The sequence below is a fragment of the Engraulis encrasicolus genome, chromosome 9, assembly GCF_034702125.1.
Source record: "Engraulis encrasicolus isolate BLACKSEA-1 chromosome 9, IST_EnEncr_1.0, whole genome shotgun sequence".
NCBI lineage: Eukaryota > Metazoa > Chordata > Actinopteri > Clupeiformes > Engraulidae > Engraulis > Engraulis encrasicolus.
Window position 1 is genome coordinate 19,880,781 of NC_085865.1, and position 12,500 is coordinate 19,893,280.

The 12,500-nt window shown below is 45.1% G+C and overlaps 1 protein-coding gene across 1 annotated transcript in view; it reads right to left on the bottom strand.

Annotated features, from left to right (window-relative positions):
• Positions 1–12,500, bottom strand: part of ctnnd2a (catenin (cadherin-associated protein), delta 2a) — a 458,968-nt gene that overhangs the window by 69,214 nt on the left and 377,254 nt on the right. The window contains exons 14-15 of the mRNA XM_063206720.1: positions 11,163–11,336; positions 4,009–4,159 (exon numbers count right to left, since the gene is read on the bottom strand). Of these exons, the coding sequence (XP_063062790.1) occupies positions 4,009–4,159; positions 11,163–11,336 (325 nt within the window). The remainder of the gene's footprint in view (positions 1–4,008; positions 4,160–11,162; positions 11,337–12,500) is intronic.

The window sequence follows — 12,500 nt, forward strand, 5'->3', positions numbered from 1 at the left end:
TGACAGAGAAAAGAAATGTGGAGAGATAAAGAGATGGAAAGGGGAGGGGGGACAATTGTTTTTTTTTAACCCATTAAAACGCGACATTATACATTTGTTGTTACCAGAGTGGCAATGGCAGAGTCATAGTGCATTACTAAAGGCCCTGTGTTATGTCATAGTAGAGTAGTACTACGGTAATTAGCCTTTCAAGGACTATTACAGCGTGCTTCAGATGGTAGGGCCTGCATTATGGGGCTACATCACTAGCCTGGTCCTGACCATCCCATAATACTACCATTTCATTTCGTATTCATGGTCTGAAAGTTGTGTGATCTGACGCGATTGCAGGAAGTGGGAAGTTTGCACTCAGTTATGGTTTGAAATTATATGGTTATGGTTACTCAACAACAACATAACGCAGACCAGAGCCATTGGCGCAGGCGTTTTCGTCATCGTCACAAGCGTCCTCCCCCTTTCTCCCCCACGTGGGTCGCTTATTCGGTTATTAGCTGTTTTCTGATTAGATTAGATGGGGGGTGTTGCGATCAAAATCCCACCGATCTGGACACTCCACAGAAGAGCAAGGCCACACTACAGTGGTGGAGCCAATCCATTGGCGGAAGTACGTAGGATGGCTCGCGATTCTACTACATCACTGCCATGTTACAACAAGTCAATGTCAACTATATGAAGGGAGGAACAACTCTCCTTCTCGAAATTCGATTTTCATGTTTTTGTTGCCACCCAGATGCCAAACAACAAGCATGCTCTGCAACCCATCAGTATCAGATAAACTACACAACTGCCTCCCCCAGTCGATCACATCTCCTTTGGAACCATTCATGATTTTTCATTTTATAAGTGAGCATACTTCATAGTAAGTATGTTTTGCGCTTACTCCAACTCCACTATTTGCATAACCTGGCCTGTCCAGGATGGAAAGGCAACACAGGTTTTTTGTAAGTATGTTTATATTTGGAGTCAAGTACTGTGGGAAAAATAAATGACGTCTGTATAAGCGGGAGAGAAAAACAGACAGAGGAGAAAATACGAGAAAGAATAGGAGAAAGAGAGCATAAAAAATTCAGAGAGAGTATGTTTGTGTGTGTGTGTTTGTGTGTGTGTGTGCGCTGGTGTGCATGCAAGCTCAAAACTGTCCAAATTTGGCAGGCAGAGGTTCGAGAGACTTCACAAGCCAGCCGCCCCACACCCAGGAGGAGGAAAGAACAAGTAGCGCAGACGAGAAATCTGTTGCCATGGAGACCCAGCAGTGCACTACGCCACCAAGTTTATTAGAGAAAGATCAATAGTCTGTTGGTGTGTGTGTGTGTGTGTGTGTGTGTGTGTGTGTGTGTGTGTGTGTGTGTGTGTGTGTGTGTGTGTGTGTGTGTGTGTGTGTGTGTGTGTGTGTGTGTGTGTGTGTGTGTGTGTGTGTGTGTGTGTGTGTGTGTGTGTGTGTGTGTGTGTGTGTGTGTGTGTGTGTGTGTGTGTGTGTGTGTGTGTGTTTTGTAGGTGTGAGTGCAGAGGTAGGTGTGTGTATGGGTGAGGGGAAGTTAGTGTGTTGTGGTATGAAGGGGGTTATGAAATACAATATTTCAAACAGCGGGTTCAAACCATTTTCAAATGATCAAAGAGAAACAACTTCCTTGAAAAGCGGAGTAATTAGATGGCAGAAGGTTTTGGTGGTGCAACTGACTCTTTTGGAGGTCGTCGCCAGGGTGACTTGGACCGTTGTTGGGTTGAGTGACCAGACAAAAACCTGACATGGCTCTGTAGGGGCTTTTGTGATTGGTCATTCCCGTCACTATAGTTTCCACTGAACCAATCACGTTCAGTCTAGCTATCACTCCACCAATCACATTCTGTTTGCTGGGTCCATGTCTGATCCTGGTTGAAAGGAAAGTTATGGAGACTCATGTGAATTCTGTTTTTTTTCCTGGAACAGCTCAGTCTGGAGAAGCAAGCACATTCTTTCTCTTCTCTCTCCCTCCGTATCCCAGCTTCTCTTTTTCATTTATAAAATCAGTCTCTCAGTCTCCATGGCTGCCCCCCCCCCCCCCCCCCCCCGCCTCATTCTTCTTTTGTAGACTGGCTGGCAGCCTTCCCACTAGCACTCTATCACCACCATCTATTTCTGTGGTGTATTTAAATCAGTTAGCAACAATTAAGTGTAATTCACCCTTGAAAGATCTTGGCTCTTAAAATACTCACACATGCTTACTGTGTGCAAGGTGCTATTATACTGAGGCTGTGAAGGCCCTGCTGAGGAGGCAGCTGGTTCTGGCCCACATGTGGGTTTCACCTGGGCCACATCTGGCAGAAGCTCTCTACTCCACATAGCGGTATGGCACACTTTGGTAGCCTTGGTGGCCTAACGGTTAGGGAACCGGTCTTAGAATGGGAAGGTTGGTGGTTCAAATCCGATATCTTTCATGGCTGTAGTGCCCTTGAGCAAGACAACACATTGCTCCATGGATTGTCACCAATAACCTGTACCTAAATAACTCACTGAAAGTCATATTGGATAAAATGTCAGCTCGGTGTCATGAAATAATGTCATGTAATTTCCAAGGGGGGCAGGGAGGAGTTGTCTCATGAGCTGTTACCACAATGCCTTGATATTCAATGCCTGAATTTGAGGGGGGCACTGAGAACTACCCATCATCTCATTGAGTGCCAGCCATTTTAAAATTCAGACTGTGGGGTGCAGGCTTCTTTCAACGTTTGAGTGATTTTTTAAGAGTCATAAAAAATTGAGTAGTTGTCCATGTGAACAACAAACACACCAGATCAACGTGTTAGGCCACACCCCCCATGAAAAACGCAATTGACTTGATATCATGTCTTTGGCACTGTGCCATACATTCTGAAAAGACTCGTTTTCAAGTCAATGGCACTGAAAGAGCTACGTACCTGGGGCAGTTTGACAAATGCTTCAAAGCAGCCTTAACTCACTGCAGCTCGGGGCATGTGAGTCATCTCAGTCAGCGGTTGAAAGTGGAAACACTAATGATGGGACTCATTTTACACACTTTTATTACTGGGAAGAATTACCAAGGAAAAAGGGGCCGAATTGTTATGGATAGAAGCACCAAAATTGAATTAGATGGTTGTTCAGATGTATGTTGTCGTTTCAAAAGGAGTGCCCAAAAGTGTTTTCAGTGCCTGTTATCATTTGACATCAACAATTATTTAAAATCAATTTCTGTCTATTACGTTACATGTCAGTCAAAACACTAGACTTAGACGTTGGCACAGACACCACTTCCAGCATCCAACACTGTCAACGACAGTAAAACACAGCGTGGCATGACAAACAGCAGACAACATGTAAACCCCACATTACAACATGATTCAGTGAGAGTGCATAAAAACGGGAAATTACCCTAAGCGGTCTGGAATTACTCACAGTAAAACAAAATCATTCACAAAAAGGCAACCCCAAAATGGGATCAGAGATTCCCCACTCCATATTTTGTTGCAGTGAAAAACATCATTCAGTGTGTGTATGTATGTGTGTGTGTTTGTGTGTGTGTGTGTGTGTGTGTGTGTGTGTGTGTGTGTGTGTGTGTGTGTGTGTGTGTGTGTGTGTGTGTGTGTGTGTGTGTGTGTGTGTGTGTGTGTGTGTGTGTGTGTGTGTGTGTGTGTGTGTGTGTGTATATCTGTGTGGTGTGCATGCATGCATGCGTGAGTGCAAAGAGAAAAGGCAAAAACAGAGTGAGTCACAGGCCGCTCCAAAGGAGAAGGCAGATGGATGCTATAGGACACCGACTGTAGAATATCTTTTTTTTCTTCTTGGATGCCAGACAACATGCTTTCTTCTTTGAACCGTCACAGCTGCTCTGAATTCAGTAAGATGTGTAGAGATGAAGAAGAAAAAAAAATCGCAAAGCAGCTACAGAGAGAAAGAAAAAGCGAGAGGCAAGAAAATAAAACGAAAAAACAAAAAAAACAAAAAGGCGGGTGGGGGGTGGAGGGGGAGAGAGAGAAAAAGAACAAGAGAAAGAGAAAAAAAAGCAGCCTTACCAATTAATTCTTTATTTCTGACATCTAAGGCCATGTTTCTTAAAGCTGTAGCGACCGCACACACCACCCGGTCGTTGTCTATCCGCAGTAGCTCCACCAGGATGGGGAGGCCCTTCTCCTTGCGCACCGCTGCTCGGATGTACACCGACCACTGCAGAGGAGGGAAGAGGACACACACAAACACATTTGAAGTAAAGAGCTTCGTTGCAAAATGACGAATATTGTATTGGGGGTAGCCGTGGCCTAGTGGTTAGAGTGTTGGTCTTTCAATCTAGGGGTTGCAGGTTCAAATCCCCCCTGACCTCTCCCTACATCTCCATCAATGGCTGAAGTGCCCTTGAGCAAGGCACCTAACCCCACATTGCTCCTGGGACTGTAACCAATACCCTGAAAAATAATAACTGTAAGTCGCTTTGAATAAAATGAAAGCGTCAGCTAAGTGCAATGTAATGTAATGTATTGGGCATTCCATTGCAAAATGCATTTTATATAGGGTTTAAAAAGTATGTTCTCAAAATATCTGAATGGCAAGAATTCACACATACAGGTAGATAGATGATAGGACACCATTCCGTGAACAGTCATTCCGCAAAATAAAATGCAAAAGTCAAAAAATGGCGCTTATGTCATTTATGCAACGAAACTTTTCACATTTTGACTCAATTGTTTTGTAACTTGTTTTGTTTGGAAGGGCTCATACAAAAGTAACACAGCCCCTACATAACAAAAAAGAGCATGTTGTTCACACTTATTCAAGCACACCAACTCTGAGATGACCACTTGATACTGTATCAAATAGTATGAGCACTACATTGTCCATACATGTGAACAGACCCCATTTTAAAAAGAATTCATGCTGGAACCAAGGACAGGTGTAGTACACTGTAGGTCCAAACTTTCAAGCTTCAGCTGGCTAGATGATTAAATCTAAACCCCTCTGGATAACATGTCAACTGGCTGAAAAAAAATCTCCACAGATGTGTACAGGAATAAATTAAATGACCCCAATGAAGGTCAGTATCCGGCCCTTTCTATTAAAAATAATGATTATTAGACAGTTGTATTAGCTTTTGGTCAATGTAACATGTCCAAAGGACCTGGCATACCTGCATTAGGATTTTTTTCAAGCATTAAACCGAACAAAGGAAACACTTTGAAAACTGGCTGTGCAGACGTGTGCGTGCATGTGTATGTGTGTGAAAGCGAGAGGTTGTGTGGTTCATTAAAAACCAACAGAGTAAGAATAGCTGCGGGCGAATGCACTGTTTGCTTTTCAAGTACGAAAATAATTGAAGCACAAAAAAAAAGAATCAAGAACAAGCCATACTGCCAGCTAATTCAGGCTAATTTTGAGCATGGAGCCTGCATGGTTTTCCCAGGTGGATTGGAAAAATTAAAAAGTAGTATGTGCTGTTCCCGTTTTTAATCCATGTGGAAGGGTGGCCCAAAAATGTCTCCATGTACTGTACGTATGAAGGCTAAGTAGGAAGATGAAGACTCAGCACAACCCAATACACAACACACACCACACATTATAATAACAGAATACCGCACAACATAGCATAAACATAAGCATAGCATAGCATAAACATAGCTGAAGCACATAAACAACACAACACCACACAACACAACACAACACCCAATAACACAGGAAAAGATGAGTCAACACAGCACATGTCACAATAAAGCAATACAACACCACACCACAGAAGAAAAGACAAATAGACACGACAATACAAAACACAACACAGCACAGCACAACACAACACAACACAACACAACGCAACACAATGCAGCACAAGATAAGACAAGACAAGACAAGACAAGACAAGACAAGACAAGACAACACAACACAACACAACACAACACAGCAAATCACAACACAACACAACATGCTTCAACACAGCATATGTTATAATAGACAACACAAAACACCTCAACAGAACATGATGCATACCACACAGTGTAATAAAACAATGTACGGTAATCATTTTTTAAAAATCCCACAGCAGCAGGTGGAAGTTAGCCGAGGGCCATAATTCATGAGGGCCTGTTCTCTGGGGGGAACTGGCCCGATAGCTGCTCAATGTGAGAACGGCAATTACAGAAACTGATTAGGTGCAGCGCTCCACGCCACTATACATTTATTATGGTCCCCCTCTAGGTTTATAGGGTGCTACAAGCACTACATGATGCCATACATTCATTATCTACCCACCCCCCCCCACACACACACACACACACACGTACACACACACACCAACACATACACACACACACACACACACACACACACACACACACACACACACACACACACACACACACACACACACACGCACACACACACCTATCACACCTCTATACATTCATTACTCCCCCCCCCACACACACCCTTTCCCCATTTACCACATTAAGCGTGTCTTGCTTTGTAATAGATGATGTCATGCTCTCGGTGTGGAATTGAGAGCTGAGGGTTCTGTAATGGAAGAGGCCACTTGGGCATAAGGAGGTGGATGGAGCAGGTGCTGTTGCATCTATTATGTGATGTGAGAGTGCATGTGCTTCTGGGTGAAGTATGCACTGTATGTACGTGTTTGTGAGAGGCATGCATGAGACGTGTGTGTGTGTGTGTGTGTGTGTGTGTGTGTGTGTGTGTGTGTGTGTGTGTGTGTGTGTGTGTGTGTGTGTGTGTGTGTGTGTGTGTGTGTGTGTGTGTGTGTGTGTGTGTGTGTGTGTGTGTTTGTGTGTGGTCGCTTGTACTGTATATGTACTTGCATGTGTGTGCTTGAGCGCATATGTGCACGAGTGTGTTCCAGGGTGAAGGTGGGTTTGGGTTTTCACCGTCAAAAAGCTGTGTCTTGGAGATCTAACAAACTATAGCTGCTGAAAGAAATGAAAGAGGAAGGAATCGAGAGGCCAAAACACTCATCACCTCTTAACCACGTCACACACTCCATACTTAACCACGTCACACTCCATATTTAAACCCAATGTGTCCCCAAAAGTCACTGTACACTTTTGATGTAATCCTAGGATGCATAGGCTCAGAGCCATCTAATAACAGAGTTGTGCAAACCGGGAACCAGGAAGTAGCCGCGTAACAAGACTTGAACATGAAATTGTATCACAGGAATATGAGTGGGGCCAGCTCACACTCATATGCAACACAATATATGTGCATGCACATTTGGACTACCAAATATGAAATTAAATTTAACCATGAGTATTACGTGCATGCCCTCACAATTTTAGTAAATTTTTTATAACAAATATTGGGTTCGGCCCTCAAATTCATTCCAGATTTTGATTGTGACTCTCACCCCTGTCTTGGACTTTTCTTGAACTTGATTTGATATGGGTTTATTGTGGCTATCCAAAAGGATACCTTGTAGGGGGTGGATGCTGTGGCGCTAAGCCGCCGTTAATGTGGGCTTCCATGACCATGAGTCCGTCCTGGGTAATGTCGCTTCTCTGTGTCTTCACTGTACTGTCCAGAAAGGCTAAAAAGCCCTCACAAAAATATAAAACAACTACTGTTGATGGCAAGGTGAGGAAAAAGGTACTCAACGCTTCAGAAAACAGTACTGGTTTATCTAAAAGCCAACATTTTGCCTTTAAAGGGGATAACTTTATGTCTTCTGTATGAGACACTTTCAGAGCTGATTGCTCTGCTTTCTACTTCAAGAGCCATTCAAAGGGCTATAAATTCATCTGATGATGCCAGATTACCATGTGTAAGGTATCACTGTAAAGCTTAAATCGGCACTATCGGAAACTACAATAAACTCAATATGCCCTATTCATAACCTGTTTGCTGATGGCAAGTAACATGCAACTCCTTTTTTGAGCTTTGACAACTTTCAGTCGAATTTGGACGCATGCCTCTACAACATTTTGCAGCAGCCATTCCTCTTCATCTTTTTTTAGACAGATCAAAGGGCTTTTTGTATCACAAGTCAGATTGGGCTATAGAGTGGAACCTATTTGCGGTGGTACCCTTTTTGACCTATTCATCAGGCAAAGAAATAAAGACTTTCTCAAAGGCCATTCTGTGCCTGAAGTTGTGGCACAGTCTGACGAGAGACTCAATCTGCGTAAAGCCGGCCTTCAAGGTTGTGGAAAATTAAGCCTATTTTAGAAAGTAAAATAAGGACTCCTTCGTTGAGTCTGAAAATATGCCATTTTCACTCTACGTGTTTGGCAACCAGGGCCGTTTACAGCTTTGGCTGGGCCCAGGACAAAATCATCTGAAGGGACACCTCACCCAATACATTCAATGTAATGAGGACTCAATTATGGTACCCAAGCTCCGCCCTAGTGGTGACGCAACGCCTTCGGCTCAGCTACACTCACTAAGGCCAAAAGCTTGTTCATGAGCATTCGGCTAAAGTTCCCTCCACAGCAGGAAACTCCACCCACTTTGTTGGGAACTAATCAACTTTGAGCATTTCCAACCATCCTGGGTAGAGGCGTGTTCAAGGCAGTGACGTTGTTCAAGCAGAGACGCTATATTGGGACTAAGAAATGTTCGTTTTAAACTTTGGCTGAGCCTGTTCTGCCCTCGACCAGTAGCAAACCAAGGGAGGTGGGTCTTTTATACAGATGGGTCAACCATGCCGTTTAAGAATGTTCGTTGTTATGCTCTTGGTCAGACCAAGTCTCGAAGAGATTTCAAAGTCATGATAATCAGGCAACAATTATGGGCCCCTCATCTTTCTGGGCCCGGTACAGCTAACCCCTTTGTCCCCCCTTATCGGCTTCCCTGTTGGCAACATATGTGCTAACTCAACCAGCACAGGTTGGGGTGGTGTAGGTTAAATATAGAAATATGTTGAAGTGACATGATAAAAGACCATATTGAGTAGGTGAGCAAGTCCTCTGGGATCACTCCATTCGTCTGCTTTGAATTACAATTTGCCTGACTGACAACCGTGCTCTAAATACTGACTGACAGTCTTTAAGCACAAGTGAAAATATTCAGATTTGAAATAATACCAATGATAAAATACAGTAATAACGTTTGGGGAAGACTTTTCGGGAAGGGGACAAAAACTTTTCTCCATCGAAGGGCACAGGAATTAAGCGGCGCAAACGCTCTCGAGCTTCGGGAGGAGATACACATCTTCAGAGAAACTTCTCGCGAATTTAAATAAATAAATTAGAAAAGTCAGGAAGCCTAATCCAGGGTCCTCTTGGAGAGACTATATGGGAATGTCTAATCCTATTAAAATGGGAGCACTCAGAAGGAGCAGAGTGGGGAGTTAGCGCTGAGGCATTAGCATGCATTGCAGCACAATGCTACGGGCGCCTACGGAGAAAAAAAAGACTACTGCAAGCCAATTAGAAGCGACAAACACAAGATGACTCCGCTAAGATTGGCCCTTCACAAACAAAGTGATTGAGTGGAGAAACAACAACGAAAAAAAAGTCAGAAAAAAGAAAGGAAACAATTAAGGGAAAAGAGACAGAGCAAGCAAGAGAAAGAGAGACAGAGACAGACACAGAGGATTTTTGTGAACTCATGTGTGTATTTGACCGTGTGAGTGTGTGTGCGCGTGTGTGTATCTGACTGTGAGTCTGTGTGTGTGCGTGCGTGTGTGTGTGTGTGTGTGTGTGTGTGTGTGTGTGTGTGTGTGTGTGTGTGTGTGTGTGTGTGTGTGTGTGCGTGCGTGTGCACGTGTGTAGTACGTCTATGTATGTGTGAGGGAAAAAGGCACAGAGAGACAGACAGAGAAAGAGACAGAGACAGAGAAAGAGACTGGAGAGAGAGAAACAGCGAGGCCTCCTGATGTGCCGCAGGCCCAGGCTCCAGGCCTATGACTGGCCTTGTAAAACCCATCCCAATCCCCCCCAATCTAATCAGCCGCCTCTGAGAGCCGCTCTGGGCCGTTATCGATCCAGCAGCCCTGGAGGGGGATGGGCTTCCAGTTACAGGATCAACACCACTTCTAAACAGGATGGCCAGTAAGCACCTGAGTACATGGGAAACTTTTCACTGCCATTCGAACGGTTTTATGTGGGAAAGCCTGGTTTTAGACACACATATAGGCCTTCACACGCATACAAACACAGGCAGGCATGCATGTACACAGGCAGGCACGCATGTACACATGCAGGCACACGCACACGCACACGCACACGCAAACGCACACGCACACGACATGGGAAACGTTTTACTGGCATTCGAACGGTTTTATGTGGGAAAGCCTGGTTTTAGACACACATATAGGCCTACACACACATACAAACACAGGCAGGCATGCACGCACACCTGCACACACAGACACACAGACACACACGCACACTGAGTGATGTTTCTTCACACCCACACACACACACACACACACACACACACACACTGGCATTCGAACGGTTTTATGTGGGAAAGCCTGGTTTTAGACACACACATAGGCCTTCACACACATACAAACACAGGCAGGCGCGCATGCACACGCACATGTGCAGACACAGCCAGACGCACGCACGCACGCACGCACGCACGCACGCACACACACGTCACTTTCATACAGTCTTGCACTCAATCATGCATGAACGCACGTACACAAGCAAAGGCTTCAGGACCTGTAGCATAGGAAATATCAAGCGGTTCTTAACCCTTTGAGGAGTACCATCCCAAATATGTGATTAGAATTTTGCCAAAATTTTGAGTTCTCATTATGAAGTCATAAGGACTTTTCAAGATTTTTAACACAGACTTTTATGGGAGCTGTACAGTGTTCGAGTACAATTCTAGAAGAACTGGGGGAAATTCCTTACTCCTCAAAGGGAATGCATTGATCAATAGGGAGGATTAGGAGCTGCTGTAGAGCAGGCTGTGTTTGGCTGCTGATACTGCAGCATCTATAGCAGGCATCCAGCGAATACACACATCACACATGCACAGGGATTATACCACGCTTCCCTATCCCCATCTCTCTCTCTCTCTCATACACATAGACACACACAACAAAAGGATGAATACAAAAAAAATGCGAACATATAGACATGCAAATTGGGCATGTGTGCGCGCACAGACATGCAGACTTGCGCGCGTGCGCACACACACACACACACAAACACACACACAGAGACACACAGACACATACACTCACTCCCCCCCCCCACACACACACACGTTTTCCCATACCCACCTTCCAGCTGCCAGCTGCCAGGTTCTGCAGTGCCCCTGCGGCGCCCTCCAGTGTGTCTGGGTTGGAGCACTCGGACAGCAGCGTGAGGTAGGGCTTCACTATGGAGGGGTGCCACAGCATCTGAATACCCTTGGGGGGGTCGGCCGAGTCCGGCAGGGGCCCCACACCATCCCACTAGGAAGGAAAAAGAGGAAGAAGGACATAAAAATCAGTTAAATAGTACAAAAAAAACCGTAAATGGACTGCATTTATATAGCGCCTTTCCACTCCTTAGAGCACTTAAAGCGATTTATATTGTATGCCTCGGATATATCCACTGGTGGTAGTGGATGCCATGCAGTGTATCATCCTGCCATCAGGAACAATTTTGGGGTTACAGTAAGCATCTTGCTCAAGTACACATCGATGGGGTCAGACAGAACGGGGCCCGAACCTGCAACTGTGTGCCCAGCCTGAAAGAAGTAAGAAGAGAGGGGGGCAAAAATGGAAAATGCAGACGAAAATGGAGACAGCACCAAGAATAAAAAAGAAGAGTATGAAAAATGAGTCTGCCCGTCCCTCTGTCCATCCATACATCCATCCGTCTGTCTGCCTGACTGTCTGTTTACTCCAACGAGGCACCTACTTCAGCTGTCGATCTGCAGTTGTTTATCGGTTTAACTTTTTGCCATGAAGTTATTTTCTGCCTCACACAAACACAGAGGCACACAGTGCACACACACACAGTGCACACACACACGCACACACACACACACACACACACACACACACACACACACACACACACACACACACACACACACACACACACACACACACACACACACACACACACACACACACACACACACACACATTGTTCATCCCAGACACAGAGCGCCAGTGTTTGTTTGCTGCGTTCGCCCACGATGCCGTGCTGTGCCCACGCGCCACTCGCTCAAGGCAATCACTCTTACCCTCAGGAGCCAGCCAGAAACACACACACACACACACACACACACACACACACACACACACACACACACACACACACACACACACACACAAAAACATGCACGGACACACACACAGACACACACTGACACACGAACACACACAAGCAACATGCACACACACAACCACACACGCCAGACACACACACACACACACACACACACACACACACACACACACACACACACACACACACACACACACACACACACACACACACACACACACACACACACACACACACACACACACACCACAAACACAATCTGAAAATGAGCCGCCACACACACAAGCAACACACACACACGCACACACACAGGCAACATGCACACACACAACACACAA